The 23,903-nt window shown below is 44.7% G+C and overlaps 1 protein-coding gene across 1 annotated transcript in view; it reads right to left on the bottom strand.

Annotated features, from left to right (window-relative positions):
* Window positions 1–23,903, bottom strand: part of LOC111141788 (ubiquinol-cytochrome-c reductase complex assembly factor 1) — a 97,573-nt gene that overhangs the window by 5,607 nt on the left and 68,063 nt on the right. The window contains exons 8-9 of the mRNA XM_022494603.1: window positions 7,041–7,118; window positions 595–708 (exon numbers count right to left, since the gene is read on the bottom strand). Coding sequence (XP_022350311.1) covers window positions 595–708; window positions 7,041–7,118 — 192 coding nt within the window. The remainder of the gene's footprint in view (window positions 1–594; window positions 709–7,040; window positions 7,119–23,903) is intronic.

Below are 23,903 nucleotides of genomic sequence, written 5' to 3'. Positions count from 1 at the left end.
AAGCAGTCCCCACTCTGGAGTTCTTAGAAACTCTGGTGTCAGGGAGCCCTGGCGGACGAGGGGGTGGCAAATGAAGCAGGAGGACCCTACTTGATTGTGGCTAGCACTTGGCGGGGAGAGTCTCGAGGGATGCCCGTGGAATGCCGCCTAGAGCCCAGTCCTGCTAGAAATCGGGAGCAGGAAACATGAACCTTGGAGCTTCCAAGTGGGGAAAGAGGGGGCTACAGTGGGCAACTACACTGTACCCCATTCCCATATCCTACAAGACTGTGTGTGTCTGGGGTCTTGCACAGCACTGGCCACGTAACAGGCAAATCAAAAAACAGGTAGTGAATGAATGCCTAAGTTTGTGAGAGCAGACTCCTCAGAGCTGCTGCTTCTATCCCATTCCTTCTCCCAGCCTAGCTCACGGCTGGACGGACACACAGAAGGTGTTCTTCACGAGCACTGCTGCTGACAGGATGTGGTCAGAATTCCCTCAGACTGGCCTCTGGGAACTCGACCTCTCACAATCCTCTGAAAGTCCAGCATCTCCAGACCTCAGAAAGACCTGCTTTCTGTGAGCCTCTGGAAGGGAGGGGTAGGGCTGCTCACCTGTTTCCTCACATACTCCACCAACAATTCAAGCTGCCGGGGGTCTTCACATTTCTGGTTGAAGAAGGTTCTCCAGAGTGCAGCAGCCAGCCCATGGTCATCTGAAAGGATCCCCTGGAAAAGAGAGTATAACTTGTCTTCCAGGAAGTCTGGCAGAGCCATACCTACAAAAGTTGGGGATAGTGTGAACACGCTGGCAACCACAGAATCGGACTGGAAAGACCTTACAGACACTACAAGAGAGAAAACAGGGCAGCTACGTCGTAGAGCCAGCATCTGGTCCAACTCATTCATTTTATGCAGAGGAAGGACATGGAAGCCAGAGGGGCTGAGTGACTGGCTAAGATTAACGCAGAGATGGGGTTCATGTCTGGCTGCCCTCCCAGGCCACAGCTCCCAACACTCTCCCACATCGTACATGACCCAGCAATACCTGTGAAGCCAAGAAGAGAAATGGTGATACAGTGTTCCTACTGCTATCTGAAAGGAATGGGCACAGAGTATTGTGGGTGGGTATTTTTTTCCCCAGAAACAGAGGTGGGCATAGACTGCACCTTTTTCCTAGTCCAAAGGCACATATCTGCAAGGCAGATGGCTCTCAGGGAGAAGAAACCAGGCACCTTGGCCTCACTGTCACCCATCTCTGGGTTGGCCACGTTGCCCTGCCTCAAGTGGAGGGACAGGCTGTTTAGCAGGACTGCCACAGGCCAGAGGGAATGCGCAGAGCCCGTGTGTATGTGTGTATGTCTAATATTGTCTTTTGCAGCATGGAGGAGGGCTCTGTTGAGAAGGAACAGATATCAAGTATCACAGAGACTAATCAGCACCTGGGCCATGGACTAGGGCCATTTTCTAGTTTGGACCTCTAAGGGAAGGGGAGGGGATGGGAAGGTGACTGAAGGGAAAGGCCCCAAGAAGCTGCTCTGTCCGGGTGCCATGCTAATGTGGAACCAGACAAAGCACCGACTTATAAATCAGAAGGCTGGTCAAGTCCTGGCTCGGCCACTACCAAGCTCAGAGGTGGCGGACAATTCACTAATCATCAATGAAACAGAGACCGAAGTGCTTGCTCTACATACAGCATCTTTGCATTATAAAAGTGAGCTCATGTACAGGCATTCTGTTACGTGTAGCATGTCAGATACAAGAATCAGGAGCTTGCTTTGGCAGGCCACTGTGGCTACAGCTGAAGCAACAGTGAGATCTAGGGATCAGACCACCTAGGTTCAGACGGCAGCTCTGTCACTTGACAGCTGTGTGGCCCTTGGAAAGCCACCAGCCCTTCCTGAGCCTCAGTTCCTCATGAGCCAAACAAGCACAGTAAGACCCAGCCCACAGCGCTGTTGTGCGAATTCAGAGATCACGGCCGTCACAGGCTCTGAAGACCCCAGATCATGCCTTCAGTGCGATGTTGTTCACTGGCCTCTGGGACACAGTGGCATATGAGGTCTGACTCCAGGCCTGCTGCCACAAAGGGCCAAGTCCAGGATGGGGTGCTGACAGTTTGGTGGGAAAACAGCCAACCTGGTCCAAATGCCCCTGCTAAACATCCCTCTGATTTCCCGGCTTAAGAGACTGTGCTGGCACAATGGCTGAGTCAGGAAAACCAGCTTCTTCTGGCAGACGGGGACAGGGCCCAAGAACAAGCTCAGGCACATCACCGTTCTCCAAGCTATTTGCTAACACAACAGCCTGCCTGTGTCTGAAGTGCCCTGGGCACAAGTGGACCTGCTGGCAGTGACCCACGTGTGCTGCACGGGAAGGACCAGCAGTGGGAGTGGGTGTCATGAGGACCTAGAGAATGAACACAGAGCGCAAGACAGCGAAAGCCCCGGAGCCACGGCCTGCGCAAGCAGGCACCTCTGGCAAGCGGCGGGGGACGGCTGGGAAGGGGCAAGTCCGCCATCCGTCGGAAAGAAAAGGATGACTCAGGACTCAGATCAACAGTGATAACACCTGACTGTTCCAGGCTGTCAGTTCCTTCACACACCTGGCTCCTAATGACTACATATGCCAGAAGAATAGATATTATTATCCCCATTTGGAAGATAAGTACACAGAGGCTTAGAGGTTATCTAGCTAATTGGCAGCAGACTCAGGACCAGAATGCACTGCTGAAGTCAAGGGACAGTGCCTGACCAGCTCTATTTAGGACATGGTACCTGGCAGAGTGGGGGGTGCAATAAAAAATGGCTGAATAAATCAACGAGCCCCACTTCAGCCTTCTTTCCACCAAACTGCTAGTAAGTCAGTGAAAACAAATGGGAGACTGGTCTGTGAGAGAGAAATCAGGAAAGGAAAAAGGGTGCTTGGAAGCCAAATATTAGTTTGCATAGCAATGTTTCCGTAATCGACTAGGGGGCCTGCTTATTTTCCCTCACGACACACACACACACAAAAAACCATCCCTCCGGAGATTAAGACACCTAGGTCTGGAGTAATTGGGAGGAAGCCTGTGCCTTGAGGGTCCCAGTTATGGTTGAGGTTTGGAGTGGCAGTCTCAGAGGAGACTGATTTGTGACACCATTACGTGCTTAGCGTGACGCTGAGAACAGAATCACAGCAAAACGGTCTCCGCTCACGGGCAGCTTGCCATCTAGTTGAAGAAACGAGCTAGCGCCCACCAGCACAGGACCAAGTCCTACAGAGTGAACAACTGCCCATCGGTAGAGGGAGGCTCCCAAGGTAGACTGGACACGGTTGGCTCCTCATTCTTCTGTCTTAGCTGCTACGACATTGTATCCCTAACTAGATATTCGCTTGTTTACCTGTTTACTGTCTATCTCCCCATTAGAAGGTAAGCTCCAGTGGCAAAGAACCACACCATGTTTGTCTTATTCACCAATATATTCCCAGCGCATCCCCTATGGTAAGCACTTTATACCTGTTCAATGGATGGATGGATGGATGGATGGGTGGATGAGGCTGAAATTCAGAGTAAACAAACACAGATCTAGAGAGGTCACGGAAAGCATTAGGAGAAAGAGGCCTTTAAAAGTGGAGAATATCTGGAGAGCTACATTTTAAGCAAGAGAGACTACACTGGTTCACTGAACATTTACAAAGAGAGTGCCTACAAGGTGCCAGGCCCAAAGCTGACGGACTCGGCCACTGCGCTCCAAGGAGAGCTTCCAGTAGGCACAGCACATCTGTGGGGCAGTGGGGCAAACGGCCTCACTTGGAAAAGACGGTTACACACTCAAAAGCAAGGGGAGATAACAGTGGATAGGACATGTCACAATGGGGACATTTGAAAGAAGGCCTGGAAATTCCATGGAGGAATTTGGGACTTAATGTAGTAGAAAATAGGAAGGTTCCCAAAGTGGCCAGGGTAAGGACACAACCCAAGCAACATTCTAGGAAAAGGGGGCTGCAGAATGGCATTGTCCAAGTGAACTTTCTGGGATGACAGAAATGCCTGACAGCCACACAGTCCAGCACAGCAGCCACCAGCCACATAGAGCTATTGAGCACCTGAAATGTAACCAGTGCGGCTCAGATTTCAATTTTATTTAAGGACTTAAAACCAAAATAGCCACATGTGGGGGCATCTGGGTGGCTCAGTCGGTTAAGCTTCTCACTCTTTTTTTTTTTTTTTTTAAGATTATTTATTTATTTATTTAACAGATAGAGATCACAAGTAGGCAGAGAGAGAGGAAGGGAAGCAGGCTCCCTGCTGAGCAGAAAGCCTGACTCGGGGGCTCATCCCAGGACCCTGGGATCATGACCTGAGCTGAAGGAGGAGGCTTTAACCCACTGAGCCACTCGAGCGGCGCCCCAAGCTTCTCACTCTTGATCTCAGCTCAGGTCTTGATCTCAGGATCGTGAGTTCAAGCCCCGCACTGATGACAACAACAACAGAAAAGAACCACCCGTGGCTAGTCTTGGACAGCACAGCTCTAGAACCCATGACTCCCAGTGCGGCCTGCAGAATGGAGGCACCGAGTCACCTACAGCTTGTTTGCCATGCAGAATCTCAGGCCTTTCACCCCAGACTTGCTGAGTCAGAATCCGAATTTTACCTACCCTGATCTGCATGCGCATTAGAATTACGTGAGGAACTTTTACAACAGATGCCCACCTACGGCAGTTAATATAGAACTTTGGGGAGACAGAGCCCAAACAAGTGGTATTTCTAAAAAAGTGTCCCAGGTAATTAGTGTATTTCCCAAACCTTCCCACTCTAAAGAGTCACACAAGAGGTGCTTGCTAAACACCAGGCCCCGCTCCCATTGACCTGGAATCTTCAGAGAGGTGCTCAAGAATCAGATTCGAACAGCTCCCCAGGTGACTCTTGCCATCAGGCGTGTTTGTAAGATGGCCCCACCAGGATGGACTGGGATGGAAGGGACAGAAAAGACACACAATTCAGAACATTATTAACACTGGTGAAAGGAATCAGCTGAGCCAGCTGCAGTGAAGTCCTCAACCAAATGCCAGCTAATAGAGAATTCTATTTCTTCAATTCTAAGCCTTTTTTTTTTTTTTAGATTTTTTTTTTAATTTATTTGACAGAGAGATCACAAGTAGGCTGAGAGACAGGCGGGGGCGGGGGAAAGCAGGTTCCCCACCGAGCAGAGAGCCAACTTGGGGCTTGATCCCAGGACCCTGAGCTCATGACCTGAGCCGAAGGCAGAGGCCCAACCCACTGAGCCGCCCAGGTGCCCCCTAAGCCTCACTTTCCTATACACTGTAAGGTTTCTGAAGTCAGAATGTATCTAATTTAACAATTAATGTGTAGATGGAAGCAGTGTTTCTCAACTCCTGTCCCATGCCCACCAAGCTCATGTTAAATCGATGACGTGTGTATGCAATTGCTAAACTGCTCTCCCATAAACCTTCCTGTTTTCTACAAATATGTGGCAGACCGAGAATCAGGAAACCTCAATTTTAACTAGTCCTATTTTTGTAAGCTTATCTCCTGGCTTTAATTATTATCTTCAGACTAATAACACTTCCTCCAGCCTGAACTCCAGCTCCGTACTTTCATCCTTTATGCCTTTCCTCCCTTCCTCATTCCTGACTTACCACACGCCAGGCAAGAGAAATGCAAACACAGTAGACAGTGCCACCACCCAGAAGGAGTCCCCACCCAGCCAGGGTGACAGTTAACACTAGTGTAGTGAGTATGGTGGAGTCCAGAGCAGGTGAAAGGAGCTGAGCCTGGGGAAGTTCTAGGCCTGTTTTGCAGAAGGGGTGGTGCTTGCATTAAATATGGAGGTCACCACAAAATGAGCAGAAAAGCACGTTTTATTAAAAAGATGAGGTATGATGAACTCCGGTAGTGTGCATACAGGTGCTCATTACACCATTCTTTTACCTTTTTGATGTGTTTGAAATTTCCATAATAATAGTGGGGAGAGAAAGATGAGCTGGGATGCTACCACATGCGTGAACCCTGAGGACATTATGCTAAGTGAAGTAAGCCAGTCACAAAAGAATAAAACCCATATGGTTCTACTCACATGGGATACTCAGAGCATTCAAATTCACAGAGGCAGAAAGGAGAAGGTGGTGGTTACCAGGGGCTAGGAAGAGGCAGAGGGAAGAGTAAGGGTTTAATGGGTACAAGAGCTTCAGTGTGGGAAGATGGAAGAAATTCTGGAGGTGGGTGGTGGGGACAGTCGCTCAAAAATGTGAATGGACTGCAGACCACTAAAATGTGCACTTAAAAGTGGTATTTGATGTTATGTATATTGTACGATGAAAAAAAAATGAGATCTAAATGTTCTGATGTATAAGGAGGCCTAAAATATATTGTTCAGTGAAAAAATAGTGTATGCAGTGTAACTTCCATTGTGTAAAGAAAATACGTAGGTGCCTGTGTATGCAAACATAACGTCTGGAAGGACACCCAATAAACTATTAACAAAGTTTTCCTGTGGGACAGGGAGTGGGCCAGGACAGGAAAGGGGCCTTCTATTTACTTCAACCACTTATGTGCAGTTTTATGAGTTTCTGAAATGAGTATGTACTGCTTTTATAATGAAAGCCACAAAAGTGTATGATCTGTCTGGCAGCCCATGCAGTCTTCCCATCTCTAGAGGCTGAAACAGGGACTGATTTGCCTTTGTTCCTACATCCAGCACCCCACAAGGACTCAATAAATACTAGCAGTTGAATGATCTGACCATATTCTATCGTGCCCTCTTCTCCAAGCACTAGGCAAACTGCTGGGCATAGTCATTCCTATTGCCAAGTCCGTGAAGATGAGGAAATAAATTCTAAGCCGTAATGGCAGGGTAGTGACAATGTCCCCTGAAGGTTCCCTCAGAGTTTCTCATCAAAAGTCTTTCTGTGTAAGTGATGAATCCCTGAATTCCACTCCAGAAACCAATACTACACTGGGTGTTCACTAATGAAAATTTAAATTTAAAAATAAATAAATAAAAGGTCTTTGTTGGGGAAAGCCAATGTTCTGCTTAAGGCTTGGCAAATGCTCTTACCTCATCATATCCCAAGATTGCTGCATAGAAATTATTTGTCATAAGGATCATGTTCTTCTTCAGGATATAAGAATTAACCTACAGAAACAAAATGAGAAAAACAAAAGTATGAAAAAAGGGGGAGAAAAACAAAAATTATTTTTGCCTCTAAACTATCATAGACTCTTAGTAAAAAAACAAAGAGAGAAGGCCCCAAACAGGTCAAACTGCTGGTTCCATTTCCCTGATCTGCCAGGACTCTCCCCAATTTGACAGCTTCTTCAGGTTTTGATCCCAAATTACACAAAGCAGTAACTCAGTTTAACGAGCTGAGCCCCAAGTACATGTCAGGCTTTGTGCTAGACCCTACAGAACACAAAGTGTAAGACATGGTTTCTTAGCTGAAGGAGCACACAGTCTAGTATGGCAAAACAAACATGTAAAAAATAATTAAACTGTAATTATGTTGCCTCAAATTCTATCCCAAAAGTGATGAGCAATAAATGAATTTTAGTACAAATGATCTCTGCTCTGGGAGCAGGCGAAGAGTTCTCCAGGAGGTAACACTTAGGTGGACCTTGGAGGAGCGAGGACATTCTAGACCAAGAGAGCAAGGTGTGCTAAGGTAGAGGCAGGAAAGGACATGTTTGGGGAGTGCCAGGGAAGGTGAATGGGCAGGAACACTGGAAAGGTATGCTGGGACCAGGTTAGGAAACATCTAAGGGTTATTCAAAGAAGCTTGTGGTGGTAAAAGACAGAAGGAAGTTGTCAGGAGATGTGAAGAGGAGGCAGAGAGGCAGGACCCTAAGTGAGATGCTGAGGAGAACGGAGAGCCTCCGAGGCTATGAAGAGAAGAGAAGAGAATAAGCCAGGCTAAAGTAGTAAGACTGTTAATCTTTTTTTTTTTTTTTAAGATTTTATTTATTTATTTGACAGACAGAGATCACAAAGAGACAGGCAAAGAGAGAGGAGAAAGCAGACTCCCTGCTGAGCAGAGAGCCCGATGTGGGGCTTGATCCCAGGGTCCTGGGATCATGACCTGAGTCAAAGGCAGAGGCTTTAACCCACTGAGCCACTCAGGTCCCCAGTAAGACTGTTAATCTTAAGAGACTGTTTTGAAATATAATTCCAGGGAGACCATGGACTCCCAGGTAGAACTTCTCTCAGAGAACAGCCAGGTGGGCCTTCAGAGTCTGGACTATAGAGTTCAGTCAACACCTTCAGTAGGGTAAAACTCTGACCTCCAGACCTCCTTTAGGACTATGCTTAAAAGCCCAGGCCATGTTTCATTCCTCTCTGGGATCCCAGCAGAAAGTCTGGTGTAATGTACAGGACATAAGGAAGGACTCACTGGATATTTAAACTGACAGGTTTTAGAAACAACCAAGTTATTAGGAACATTATGTGGAGGATAAGCTTTGTCCTTAACAACTCGGACTATAACCACGCCACTGTCATCCCCTCCGTTTACTGAGGACCCAGTATGGCCCATGCGCTTTATGGCTATCCTCGCCTCTAGCTCACTGAAACTCAGACGGTAGGTGTGCTTCAGTCACATTTTTATGGACACAGACAACAGCCGCAGGCAGGTGAAGTAACTGGCCCCAGGTCCCATAGCAAATTAGTGAGAAAGCGGAGACCAGCATCCAGCTCAGTCTGAGTCCAAAGTCCATGTGCCTTCTGTTCCATCAGCTTCCTGCCTCCAGAAGGATGATTTTACTTTGTATCATATACCAAAGACTGAATGATTTAATCCTGTGGTTCATAACTGGTCTCTGAAGAAGAGCAGAAAGGAGTAGTGAAAGGACCTGGGTTCGGTCAGACAACCTGGTTCAAGTTCTAATTCTGCTGTATACAGAGGATGTGATATTGGGCAAGTCAAATAATCTATTTCCTTGCTTTTCAAATGCACTACACACAGTGCTGGTTTACACAGCAATCGAATTAGCATGCATTCATTCATTAATTCAACAGTGTATGCTGAAAGCCTCCGTAAGCTGTAACATGCTCTGCAAATGCAATGAATTATGAGTAATACCTTCTGGTTTGTTTACAGAAAACCAAAACCAGTTCCAATAGTCAGGGATAATTTTCAAAAAGGAAGAGAGAACAGCCCAGCTCAAGACTGGAAAATGTGAGATTGGATGCAGCTGGTGGTACAATCCATGACCTTTCCCCCCTACCTTCAACCCAGGCCAAATCAGACCTCCAGCCTTTATGTTCCTAGAGCTCTGTCCACACTCTTCCTCCTGAATGCACAACATGGTTTAGAGCCATGTATGTACCTGTCTCTCCCACTAGTCTGTAAGCTACTCAAAGGTCATAAGGAACTCTGATTAACCTTCCACCCCCAACAGACACCTGGTCCAGGGCGTGGCCCAGAGCAGGACTTGAGACTGGCATGCTGATGACTGAATCCTTACAAGGGCCTGAGTGCCACGCCTAACATGTTCTATCCGATGACACCCTTTTGTTTGTTTCCCCTTTTTTGCCGCTTGAATACCTTGCACGTTTCTGAAATTTCAACGACAGATATTGCCTAACTTGTTACTACACCGTCTTCCAGAATGGCCCGGGGTGAAATGCAGAGTCAAGAAACAAGCCAGAGACAGAGTTCATTCCTTCTGAAGCGCGATGATGGGACTACAACCCAGACCTGCTGAGAGCCATTCTGGGGCTCTCCCTACTCCCGTACAAGTTATTCTTCTCATCCTGCAAGAAGAATCAGAGCCACAAACGGACGTCAGAGACATCACAGAAAGGCAAGAGCATCTCTCAGAGGCAACCAGGCACTGAACCTGCTTAGCACACTTAGTTTATGTGTTGCATCTACCTAGTAAGCTTTAGAGCTGGAAGGGTCTTCAGAGATCAACTAGTTCAATCCCTCCGAAGAAATGGTGAACTGAGACCCAAAAAGGGGTAAGGAACTTGCCAGAGGTTACCCAGAAAGATCCTGGAGGGCCAGGATCGGAACCTGATTCTAGACAAGTGTTTTACCTGCTTCACCATCTGTAGGACATTTCTAGAGACCAGCAACACATTAATCTGCAAACCTCAGTTTCCAGCAAGGTCCAGTAACATACCAACACACTTTCTCCTCTTGGGATGCACCTGCATTCTGGCTGGCTATGACCCCAGAAGAATGGAAAGCAAGGGGAGAATTCCCTATGAGCAAGGCTATCTACCACCTCTGGTCCTATAGTCTAACTCCAGTGACCTGTAAGCTGCCTCTCCCTCTCCCCTCTAGCTGAGAAATGGCAAGCAGCCACAGTCAGGAATGGCTTTCAGATATCATCACCCAGGCTGGATTAGATCATGAAAAAGGCCCTTCCTGGAACAGGGTGGAAGCTCGATCAGTGCAGACACATGATCTGCATGCAACAGGTGAGGGTGAGTGAGAACAGCTTCCTGAACTACGGGACTCACCCCACTGGGCCCTCTTAGCCAGCCCAGCGGCCAAGAGGAGCTGGATATTCCCGCACTTAAGCTTTTGTTTGTTGACCTGCAGGTTCTAGTGTCCCCACTGCCAGATGATTCTGGACGGAGCAACCTACTCGTGATGAATACACGGATGGACAAACCGAATGAGAAATACTCCCAGATAGTGTTGGGCTGTTCTCTCAGTAAACTCTTATCCTTTCCATAATGCTTTGCTTTTCATAAAAACCCATACATACAGCACCACCACAAGGAAAAGGTTCCTTTTATATCAGTTACTCATATTTTCCCATTTATTTAAGCTATTAAAATTCATGCAGATATTTTATAAGCCATCAGGATTTGGTGACTGGTATTACTGAATGTTTAATAATAAACTAAACAGAAGAAATCAGAGGGTTAAATGATGACTGCAATTCCTGTAATGACTTAATTAAATTTTTATTGAGTACATAAACTATGATGTCATTTCTAGCCAACCATAGGTCTGCTTTCCCAGCATGTCACAGGGCGGGAGCACTCAATAGGAGGCTAGGCTAAATGAGCAGCGAGTCTCAGCTGAAATGGGGAGGGGAGCAAGGCTCATGTAACACACTCAATAAATTATCCGTTCATTTTTAAACAAAGTCCATGAGTTATAATATATTTGCCATGCACTTTTTATGACATAATAAAAATGTTACCTTAAGGATTACTTAACACATACTACAAATGTTATAGCAGAGGCAGGCACAAGGGGCAAAGAAAACAAACACGAGCAGGCCAGGGACGGGTCCTGGAGTTGACGTCCCAGGGGGAACAGCATAGTATATTAAAAAGGGAATGCCAAAAAGGGGGTGGGGAGATACAAGAGTTCAGGGTTACTAATCAGCAGATTAATGAATGAGACAACCAACAGGGAACACAAGTAAAACAATAATGAATCTCGCAAGGCACATGTTTAATTAATATAGTATTCTCGAGGAGGAATATTAGCTTTTAACGAGAAGCCAGTTCATTTGAGGCCAAGTCACTGCCCTCTTCCCCCTTTTTGCTGTTGCTACTCTTAAAGATGTTTCTGTGACTGTTTAACAGAGGAACCAGATTATGTGGATGGAGAGAGTGATGGAGGATCGAGTTTAAACTCCTCCATGAGCTCTACACGGTCCTCTGTGATCTGTTCTTGGTCATCCTTCCTGCCTGCCTCACCTCCTCCCACCTCCCCACTTTTAGCTCACCCTTCATTCACAGTAAACGATATGCAATTTTCACAAATAAGCTTGCTTTCTTATAGCTCTTAAGCATACTACTGCCGGGATTCCTTCCCCTTCTTCACCCACTGGGACGCTAACTCCTTCTTATCCTCTAAGACATAGCTTATCAATTATACCTTCTGCAAAGTCTACCCTCTCCCCAGTCTACAGTGCCCCACAAAAGTGATTTAAGTCCAGAAAGAGGTCCCATAACTCACTGTTTACCAAGTGCCAAGAACTATGCTAAGAACTTCATGCATGTGAGCTCACTTAATCCTTCCCAGTGACTGAGACAGGTACTGTTACTATCCCCACTTTAGAGAAGAGGAAACTGACATTTGGGAAGCTAGGAAATAGTGGGTGAAGATGAGAATACAGAGCAGTCTGACTCCAGTGCTTATTATCTATGTTAGAACAAACACAAAAAAATTATGTGGCCACCACTTCCTGTATCTACAACTTAGATTCTCTGTAGAGGTACGGCTAAGAACAACTAATAAGCTCTTTGGTAAACACAACTCAGAGAATCCCAATTGCAATGGTGGCTAGAGACAGGTCACCAGATGGGTCATCAGTGGCCAATTACTAATAGACATTAGACATCGCTAGTATAGATAAGCCCCATTCCTGGGAAAACTAGTGGGCGAAAGGGTGTGATTTGGGCATGGGAGGACAGAATGGAAGAAGGCTGGTGGTGACCACACAAGAACGGATGCCCATGAAGGTAAGAGTAAGTTTTACAGCTACTGGCTTGAGACAAAGCTACTAACAGTAGCAGCCTAATAAGAATTTGTTGGAATGGGGGAGCCTGGCTGGCTCAGTCAGTGCAGCATGCGACTCTTGATCTTGGGGTTGTGACTTTGAGCCTCATATTAGGTGCAGAGATTACTCAAAAAGTACAATCTTAAATAAAAAAAGAAAAATAATGATTGGAATGAATGACTAATAAAGGGTGGCTAGAGTTGCTGACTAAAGCCTAAGGAATACACAAAATTCATCCTAAGGGTACAACAGTGCAAAGGATCACAGGTCAGGTCTTTCCAGCAGGCATAAATGCCATCAGCAATGCTTTGCAGGATCACCACCACGGGCTGCAGCGACTGCCCGGCAATAGGCTAATGTGCACTGAACATCAGCCAGTCTATTAAATTTAATGTTAGAAATGAGCTCACTGTGCAATATTATGCAAAACACACAGAAACAGGTGAGAGGAGACAGAGAGGAGGAGGACGTGGAGAGACCAAACACACATGCCTGCATGTAATGTGCTAACTTGCATGATGGCTAACAGATCTACTGAGGGCCTTAGAGCAATGATCACAAAATGTAACAAAATAAAATTCTGTGTGTGTGTGTATGTGCGTTAGGCAGATCCAGAGAAAACTACATTAACACCAAGAAGAAAAGGAAAAATAATAAAACTTGAAAAGTTTCAATTTTTCGTTTCGATTTCTTCTTCCCTCTTTAGAGAATCTTGCGGCAAGGCATATTTCAGCTGTGATGAAAAGCCAACCTAAACAAAACATGAGATAATTCTTATATCTTATTTTAATAAATCATTTTTAACTTTTAATGCACAGGGAAGCTGGCTACACTGAAATGCCTTTTTACATTATTTATTTATTTATTTACTTATTTATTTTAAAAATCCCAGTCTTGCAGCTTGGAATCTGCATATTCAAAATTTGCACAGCCTGATCATGTCTTGAAAAACAAGGTAAGTGGTTTGGCAGGCACACCTGCCGAACCACTAGCTTTAATTTCTGAATGGTTAAAAGCACAGGAGTCTTTTCCTCAGGCTTGGAAAAGAGCAAAGCAAGAGACAGATGTCCTTGAAAATTACAGTAATTTACCCACTTGACAAGACATTCCAACACATCAGTTAAGTCTGAAAGCACCCTGAAAAGAGCTGATGAGGAACATTATGATCCTGGGAAGATCAAACTATCACGCTAATTTAATTTTCTTCTTTGTCAGGACGTACAGATAAGAGGAAGATAACAGCTATACTCTCGTTTTTGAAGTGTTTTATTGCATCCCAGATGGCAAGTCTCATGCATATTCCAGTTAGAAGAGTTAATATTGACTTGAAAGAGTCACTGTTTCAACAATAATACTGACAGCACAAAATTCTAAAGGAAACAATTCTGGGAGCCTCCACTGAAAATCGGAAATGATAATAATTATGATAGCGGTGACAGTAACAATGAGCATACACCATATTTGATTTGATAATGTATTCACATATACAATCTTATTTGTACTTCATGACAATAACCTTGCCCTTCTAGGAGCGCACAAACTGCTACTATTGTCCTGACTCTATAAACAGGAAAACAGAAGTTCAGAAGTTCATGCTAAACGGCTTACCCCGAAGTCACACTCTTCTTGTGACAGTGCTGTAACTTTTATCTTGGACAGCTGGTCCCTAAATCTAGTGTCTGCGCTAAAATGTCACATCTTTCTGCTTTTGATGAGTCGTATCAGAAACGGAGAATCACAGAAGCAAAAAAGTTAAAATTGTTAATTTTAGTACTTTGAAAAACTAGAGTAAAATGGAAATGACTCTGAATTCTTGAAAAGTTATTCTAGAAACAAGATGAGATTCAACAAGGTCAAATACACAGCAGCATGTATAGGCTAAAATAATAAGTAACCGGATGAAGGGAGGGTTTGACTACACACAGTCATAATAAAATCCCAGAGCAAATCTCTGATCATGAGCTGACAAATGAGAAATTATTAAGGTGGACATATGAAAAGAAACTCCATATACAAAGGTCAAAAAGTTTTCTTTCTTCTACTATTGTAATAGTCAAAAGTCTTTGTTTTAGCCATCATAACAAACATGGAGAAAACAGAGAAATTTCCATGAAGAATGTCAGATAGGTATGGTCACGTTGGGTTGCCATTGGTCATAAGCCAGAGCATTCAAGATTCTGTGGACAAAAGAAACACCCAGAGAGTGTTTCATGAGTTGGCCTGGTTGCTTCCAGCATTGGTATCAATGGATCAGCAGATTTGGGGAATACTCTGATACTGCCTGAAGTGAGTATCACTCACTCCCTACATCCCTTCCTTAGGGCCTAGACCTACTCCTCCCCAACTCCAAATGAGTTGGTGGGCTGCTGGTCTTGGAAACCTGTCCCCTCATCACAGAGATGGGCAGAGAATCCTAGATAATCAGAGTTTTGCTTCTGAACAGAGACACCCAAAGATAAAAGGCAGCTAAAGCTGGGTCATCCCAAAGAGACGTACTAAATTCCTATTACTAAACTGCAATCCCTGAGCTTCCTGGGGCCTGTTGTCAAACTCTCCTTTCCATTCTGTGAGCACTAGTTAGCCCCCAACAAATGTTTTTGTTTGTTTAAATTAGCTGAAGTCAGTCTCTGTTGAGTGTAATCAATGGATATATTGTCATTCATCAATTCAATAAAACCTTTCCATAATAATATAATAACATTAGTTAGCATTTGTAGAATATCTACCATGTGTCAGCAACTGTATTAAAAACTTTATGTATTATCTCTTTAATCTTCACAATAATCCTAAAAGGGGGGTGTCATTGTTCTCATTTTACAGAAGAGGCATCATCTTATTTTCTGTGAAGTCTTTCAAGTTCCCTAACACTTGTTGCTTTTTCCTTCACGTGGTTTTTTAACATTTCCACCAGGAAGGCATACTGTGCTATTTTAATAGTCTGTTCATAGTCTGTCCCCGTCATTCCCCGACTGCAATAGACTGTGAGCTCCTTGAGGGCAAAGATGGCGCACTGCTCAGCACATGGCAGCAGAATGACTCAATACAGTATTCCCTGTCATAATTACGTCTTCTATTAGTGATGTCCACCCACCTTTACTCAAGCTCCCTTGAGTACAAGGATTGAGTACATGGATTTGGGAGGGGTTGAGCGGGCCTGTGTACACGCTGCTACTGTTTTCATGGTTTCCAAACACTACTCTAGCCTGAAGAGGCCCAACTCCTGTCTTTCAGTGTGTCCTCACCTGGCCCCTGAAACTCCACACCTCTCTCAAAGCAGTCTCTTCCACTGAATTATTTCAAGACCACCTCTAGTTCCATGACTATCAGGTTCCATTGTTCTAGACTTGAAGTCAAAATATTTAATACAGAAGGAGAACCTCTGACTGAACAGAGAAAGAACTTCACAAGTGTCAGGGTAAGAAAACATGAAGTGGGCAACTGGGTTTTTCCTCTCTCACTGATCATTCCAATGAGATTAAGAGCCAGCTAACTCAGGGTGCCTGGGTGGCTCAGTGGGTTAAGGCCTCTGCCTTTGGCTCCGGTCATGATCTCAGGGTCCTGGGATCGAGCCCTGCATTGGGCTCTCTGCTCAGCAGGGAGCCTGCTTCCCCCCCCACCACCTCTCTGCCTGCCTCTCTGCCTATTTGTGATCTCTCTCTCTCTCTGTCAAATAAATAAAATCTTAAAAAAAAAAAAAAAGCCAGCTAACTCTCTGAAGTGAACAGGTTAAACATTAATAGACCTTTGATCCCTGCCTGTTCTATAATGAGTGCTACGGAAGAATAACTAGGAAACTTTTCTAAGAAATGCCCTTTTGCTTACATTTCCAAGTTTAACAAAGGGCTCATGCCCTGCTAACAAGTGCCAGTGCACAAAAGTTTTGATCAGGCTTTGGTTTTCTGTTGTTAAATACAAGATTTGGAAAGTGAAAACAGTTTCATTTATTAGTGGTCATTAATGGCCAATAATCAAGGTAGAACCAATCAGCAAGGCAATTACGGAAGTATAATAAGCAAAGGATAATTCCATTCACACCTACTAGGGGGGCTATAATTTAAAAAAAAAAGAGGAAAAGGAAAATATCAAGTGTTAGCAAGGATATAGAAAAACTGGAACTCTCAAGCGTTGCTGGTGGGACTGTAAAATAGCATAGCATTGTGAAAAATAGTTTGGTGATTTCTCACAAAGTTAAATACAGAACTACCCTATGACCTACTAATTCCATTCCTAAGTAAATACCCAAAAGAATCGAAAGCTGAGACTGGAACTGATACTTGTACACCAATGTTCACATCAGCATTATTCACAATAGCTACAAGGCGGAAAAAACCCAAGCATCTATCAACAGATGAACAGATAAACAAAATGCGGTATCTATAGGCAATGGAATAATATTCAGCCATTAAAAGAAATCAAAGTAATACATGCTATAACATGGATATACCTTGAAAACATTACACTTAATGAAGTAAGTCAGACAGAGAAGGACAAATATTGCATGATCTCCCCTTCTGTGAGGTATCTAGGATAGGCATAGAGGCTGCAAGGAGTTGGAGAGAGGAGAAATGAGGGAGTTTTTGTTGTGGATGATGAAAAAATTGGCATAAATAGTAGTGACGGGTATGTAATGTTATGAATGCCTTTCATTCAATGCCACCAAATGGTACTCCTGTGAAGAGTTAAAATGACAAATATTATGTATATTTTACCACAATTAAAAAAAAGACCATTCCAATTACAAATGATTCTTCTCACACAAGAATTTCAATCTGTGACTTAACCATGTGTATACACTGAATCCTCTCTTAAAATACTTACCCCTTCTAAGCAGTAGTATTAGGAAATAACTTAAGTTCCTTGCTAGACCATAAGCTGTCCAGGTGCAGAATTCTACACTGCCTTATACACATTTGCTAAGCATATACTGAGTGTCTACTATATTCAAGACATTACGGTATGCAGTGGACATAAAGGATGAACGAAACACAGTAGCTATCCGGAGGAAGTCTGTGATCTCATGTGGAAGACACAACACACATAAATGAAACACCTCGCACACTGTAAAAAATGGCAACGGTGAGCCTGGGGGCTGAAAGGCTTCAGAGATGAAGCAACATTTATTATATTGGGTATTAAAGGGTGAATAGGAATTACTACTTTTCAAACTGCAAGAATGGTATGTGCAAAGCCACAGAGAGGTAAACAAATGCTGCATTTGCAGAAGAAAATTTGTAACAAAAAGGCCACGAATGGGAAGCAGCAGGGGCAGAACTGGAAAGGCAGTATCTGTTTGACTGGAAATGGTCCTGAAGGCCACAAGAAGAGGTCTAGGCACAGGGGAGTTACATGGACAGATTTATTTCTGAAAATTAGCCCTAGAAGTATAAAGTACAGACCACGAATTTGGGGGAAAGGCCAGAGCTAGGAACACTGGAGAAGGCTGCAGCAATGGCCCAGGTGAGAGTTGGTAAGGAACTGAATTAACGTAAGTGACAACAGGCATAAAGAGGAAGGCAGGCCTTCCAGAGAAATGTAGGATCAGGATTTCTACATCAGGATCAACACAATTTGATTATCAGGTGGATGCAGAGGAGAAAGGTGAGGAAGGCATGCCTTGCACATAATTAGACCTCCCTGGATACCAACTTCAAAAAGAATGCAATAGTTATTTGTAATCATAAGCTGATGACTTTCTGACCCTGGTCACACTCAGGACAGACAACAAGTCTTATAGGGTTTTAGCAATCACGGTGCCCTCAATGTCTCCTGTGTTGTGGTAATGGAAAATCCTACTTGAACAAGATGTAATATGAGCAAGATGTGTACTTAGCTTGAGCTCGGCAGGCATCCGTGGTGGAGCAGGAGTACAGAACACCAGGGCCGAGAAGCCTGATCCCCTTTCAGTGGAAATGAATCAGTGGATATCATTCCTCTGGGTTCTACCTGCAGTCACAAGGTCTGATTGCTGTCAGCAAGATGCTGACACACCTTAGGTTTCCGGAGACACTTGCAGGCTCCCAAATGCACCACGGACCTCATGACTGCACGTATGAGCACAGGAAAGCTGCAGGCACATTGCTGCTTTCTAAGTGATTTTTTATTAAATTTAGGCAGACTTGGGACAGTGGGAAACCATAGGATGCTTGTTCCCCATCAGTACTGGCCATCTCAAGTGCACAGACATATAAGCAGAACAGATGAAAATGGACAATTAACAAGCTAGTAAGTTCTTTGCTAATGGAGCCTGGGCACTGTCATTTGTCCTGGGTGCTGAGGATCTAAACATCCCAGAAGACCTGGAGGCAGCACTGTCCTTTCCCACTCAGCAAGTCCAAGACAGACATCATGCTGCCCGGAAAACATTCTCAGAGAATCCAAAATCTACCCCTTCCCAATCTTGAGGTTCCTAGCTCTTTTACCAAACAGTCCTGTCTTCTCCTTCTCTGCAGTAATGGAGAGCAAAAGAGAGGTACCACCCTAAATCATGGAATCACACAGGTTAACTGGTGACTCCAGCTGGGTAGAGGAGGTCAGACCAAAGTCTACAACCCCAAAAGGTAAAGTGGACACTTCCCTTATTCTCCATGGCTCATACACAATGCTTGTTGTTCACTGCTGTCTCCTTACTGCTTACTGCTCCAAACCACACAACTTCCCAAATACTGCCCCTGTGGTAACCTCAGAAACAGACTGGTCCCTGCTGTGGAGATGAGGAAACAAAGGTTCAGAAAGATGAGTCAACAACTGTCAGTCTGCTCAGAGATGGTGGAGATGTTCACAGAAACACAATGTCATCTGATTCTTAGTCCAACATTCTTTTGTCTTAAGGCTCAAACAGAAGTGCTATTCCGCTGACAGAATCCTGTAGAAGTATCCTGGGAAGGGCTGGGCCTGGATTCCGGTAGAAGCTGTCCTGCTCAAGTAATTAGAAGGTCAGTGGTGAGACAAGCAGGAACGTTCAGAGTCCCAGAAAATGGAAAGGACCCTTGGTTGTATGAGCTCTGAGAGTGGCCCTCATCTCTACAGGCTAATTCTTTTTGTCCTCTTTTTTCAGTAAAATATTGCTAAAACAGTAAACATTTTCTCTAACGGAAAAAGAAAACCTCGGTTGGAATGCTGTGTCTGGTAAAGAGCTGCTCTCTCTAACGATCTGTATTCAAGTCCCACTCAGAACTTAGAAATGCCTGGAAATCTAAGCAAACTCTGAGCCCACACAGCTCCATTTCCCCACCTTGTGACTGTGGAAGACAAATCTCTTTGAGACTCAATTTTTCCATATAACTATGCAAAACTGCCTTTCTTTTTTCTATTTACATCATCACATCTGATACAAATACTTAATAAGTAATAAAATGAAGAGCTGCAAACCTTTATCTAGCCCCCCAGGCACTGTTTAAACAGTCTCACATGTGGTAACTCATTTAACCCTTCACAATGCTGTAAGTAAGGTGAAGGTAGGTACTAGAGTTATCCCTATTTTACAGAGAATAAAATGGAGGCACAGAGACTAAGGTCCTTGCTCAAGGTCACACGGCTGGCATGGGATCTGAGCCTCGTCTGACTTTGGTGTCCAAGGGCTCTTAATCACTGTGATTCTGCCTTAGAAATCTGGTTACAAACCTAACCCATTCCTCCACCTGAGCAGAGGGCTGCCAGTCTCCAGTCTCCATCCCTCCCTTCAGCACCTGGGGGCTGCCTAGTTTCCAACACCATCCTGTCATCACACTCAGCCCTGTGCTCAGCCAGCTTCTCTAGGAAGTTTGCAGCAAAGAGATAACAAAACAAAAAACAGGTGAATTCCAATCTTACTTGTTCATCTATTTAGTTTAGAACCTAACCTAGGAAAGATTCAACCTCATTTATCTTTTTGGCATATAAGCCCTGTAAGATCATTTCTCTCTGGTACACTCTCTACCAAAGGCATTTGGGGATTAGCATGCAGTGAGGAACAAAAATGTTCCCTAAATAAATAAGTGAGTAAAACAATCCTTAATAGAGCCATAAAATTAATAATGCTGCTGGACCTGGAGGAGAAAAAAATTAAATAGTGCCTTCATCATCAACAAATGTATATTCAGTATTAACCACCCACCACACACTATTCTAAGAGTCGAGGCTACAGCAATAAACAAGAGACAATATAGGGGCCCCTGGTTGGCTCAGTTGATTGAGCATGTGACTCTTGATCTCGGGGTTGTGAGTCTGAGCCTCACACTGGATTACTTAAAAATAAAATTACTTAAAAACAAAATCCTTAAAAAAAGGAGGAGAGGGGCGCCTGGGTGGCTCAGTGGGTTAAGGCCTCTGCCTTCAGCTTGGGTCATGATCTCAGGGTCCTGGGATTGAGCCCCACATCGGGCTCTCTGCTTGCGGGGAGCCTGCTTCCCGCCCCCCCGCTGCCTGCCTCTCTGCCTGCTTGTGACCTCTGTCTGTAAATAAATAAATAAAATCTTAAAAAAAAAAAGGAGGAGAGAGAGATAATACTTGAATTCCTAGAGCTTACATTTTAGGAAGGGGAAAAGGACAAAATAAAATACATAGAATGTTAGATAATAATTTTATTTTTTTTAAAAAGATTTTATTTATTTATGAAAAGGGGAACAAGGGAGGGGAGTAGAGGGAGAGGGAGAAGCAGGCTCCCCAGTGAGGCCGATGCAGGGCTCCATCCCCAGGAGTCTAGGATCATGACCTGAGCCGAAGGCAGACGATCAACAACTGAGCCACCCAGGTGCCCCGAGACAGTAATTTTAGTGCTATGTCCAAATCCTATCACTCAAGGCTCCTAAAATGAAAACTGCCCAGTGCTGTATGTATGGTATTCTGATGCAGGGCTAGGATAAGAGTCTGTTCTTGCTAAAAGCTGGCAAGCACTAATGTAAAGGAAGGAGAAATAGCTCTAAGACTGAAGCAAGGATGTTTGATGGAAGCTTTACTGTATCTTCCTGGAGGACAAGATCACACGGTAACACCTGTATCCTCAGCCCATGGCAAGCACTGAACAACACTCTATGCAAGGGCACAGCATCGGGGGATGGTGAGGAAGGGAGAGCGGGAGGCCTCCTGCCTTCCTATGTATAGCTCTGCTCTGCACCACTGTGTCAAGTAAGAAAGAGTCAAGGGGAGAGTTGAGGACAATTAATCAAGAAAATATTTTTCAGAATATGCTTACCCATATATTTAGCATAGATGTTTCGATACCTGTCAGGGCTTTTGTTTGTTTTTTTGGGTTTTTTTTTGTGCCAAAACTCGGGATCGATACCTGTTAATTTTTGAAAGGACTATCTTTACTTCATTTTGCTCTTCCCCTGGAGCTTCCTGCAATGCAACAAAACCACTTGTTCGATGAAATCAAGCACCATTTCCTGTGTACTTAAAATGCGCCTTGCTCTGTGCTGGGCCCTGTGGAGGCTGCTCGAGGATGCCCCATGATCCTTGCACTGGAGAAATTTACTATCACGCTGGCAGAGTAAGACACGTCAAGCAGAGTGGTTCAGGAGAGTTTCCTGTGGATGGGCAGAGACTGAAGGAAAAGTTCTGCAGGCAGAAAAGATAATCAAATGATGGTGAATCACAAGGAACCCTGAAGACAGGGTAAGGGGATGGTGTGTAGCCAGCAGGCCCTGGGGAGCCACTGTGGGTTTCCGTGTGAGGAGTATTTGACATAAGCAGTGTTCAAGACGATGAGCCAGGCTGTTGAATGATTTGCAAGATGCATCTGAGATGAAGAGAGATGACAGGCAGGGGATCTGTGAAGCACCCAAAAGTGAGTTGAGGTAAGAGGTCAGGACTGGCTCTGACTGTCAAGTAAGGCAGCTTAAGTCCAGAGAGTGGCTGTGGTTCCTCCTGCAACTGTGAGGACCAGACATGTCACATGTATGGTGCCCATCACTGCCACTCAGAAAAGAGCAGTTAAACAGATGCATCGACGCGGAGAAAGAAGTTGCTACTTTCCAGTACGCCCCTTCCGATCTAACCGTGACCACAGGATTGTTCACCCAGCATTTTAGGGAAATGGGGATGAGGACTGTTACAACTGCCTCGCCAATCCAGAAATACTCACAGCACATCCAACACAGCTACAACCCATGTCTACCCCTACTGTACCCCGGTGTGACGCCTTAGCTTCCAGAACTTTTTCACGTAGTCCTCCTGTCCTGAGCAGAGCCACTGCCCTCTGGTAGTGCCCAGTGCAGGGTTAAACCCACAGGAGAAAAGAGCAGACAGGTGCCTACTTCTGGTAGGACAAAGAGTGAGGGGCCCTAACAATCTTGCCATACCCTAAGAGCCCCCCACAGGGCTACTGCTATCATTCCTTCTGCTGAAGACACAATTTACAAAAAGTCCCAGTGAAAATGCAGTTGTTACCTGGGACCATTAAAACATTACCCTATTAGCATCCATTAACAATTTAGCATGAATCAGTTTATGAGGTAAGGTAGCAGTAGAGAACTGATTCTCACTCGGATAATGAGTTAGGAACAGACTCTGTGAGTTCACTCACTCATCCGCTAACATATTTGATAAAGGCCTAGTAGGTACTAAGCACTGTGCTAGACACTAGAACACTGACTTTAAGAGAAAAGGATCAAAAGAGATCTGTGACATAGAAAGACAAATGGAGGGAATGTAGGGCAGCTCTAGAGAATGGCAAAGGTGCTAGTATGATATAATGAAAAGAATAGAATGAATCAGCAGTGAGTTTTAATCTCTGCTCTGCTACTGTGACCCCAAACAAGCCATTTTTTCCTTGCCAGGACTAAGTGTCCTCCACTGGAAAAGATTAAATCAGGATCATCTTTGTGCCTGTCAAACTTCTAGGAGATTGCCGACCACTGAAGTGGCACAAAATACCAACCTTGACTGCTTTGCAGTTCTGACCAGTGTGGTCCAGCCCTGAATAGGGCTTCCTGCCATCAGCTGGAGCAGTCTGGACTTCCTTAACGCAGTTAAGGGGCGGCACCAAGTGGGATTCTTCCGCCATCCATGTCTATCCATGGCTTCAGACCAGACAACTCCAGCATGTTTTAAATTCCACACTGGTCCCCAAACCACTCTAGTCTTTCCTGGGCCTTTGAGCTGAGGATAATAGGGAAAGGGCCAGTTTTTCCAGGGTTACAGAGCTTGGAGGTTAAGTTCAAAGTCTGACAAACTGCTGTTCCCTCTTGTGAATTCCACCCTGGATTGGAAACCTGTTATCTTATGGATTTTTTTTTTCAAGCTGGAAGGGCTCTTAAAGATAATATGGTCTAGGGTGCCTGGGTAGCTCGGTCATTGAGCATCTGCCTTCCACTTGGGTCGTGATGTCAGGGTCCTGGGATCGAGCCCCACATTGCAGGCTCCCTGCTCGGTGGGAAGCCTGCTTCTCCCTCTCCCACTGCCCCTGCTTGTATTTCTTCTCTCTCTGTCTCTCTGTCAAAGAAATAAATAAAAATCTTTTTAAAAATAATTAAAA

The sequence above is a fragment of the Enhydra lutris genome, unplaced genomic scaffold (assembly GCF_002288905.1).
Source record: "Enhydra lutris kenyoni isolate GAN:26980312 unplaced genomic scaffold, ASM228890v2 scaffoldscaffold6, whole genome shotgun sequence".
In the NCBI taxonomy this organism is placed as follows: domain Eukaryota; kingdom Metazoa; phylum Chordata; class Mammalia; order Carnivora; family Mustelidae; genus Enhydra; species Enhydra lutris.
Note: the sequence above shows the minus strand (reverse complement) of the source record. Positions and strands in the feature narration are given on the sequence as shown.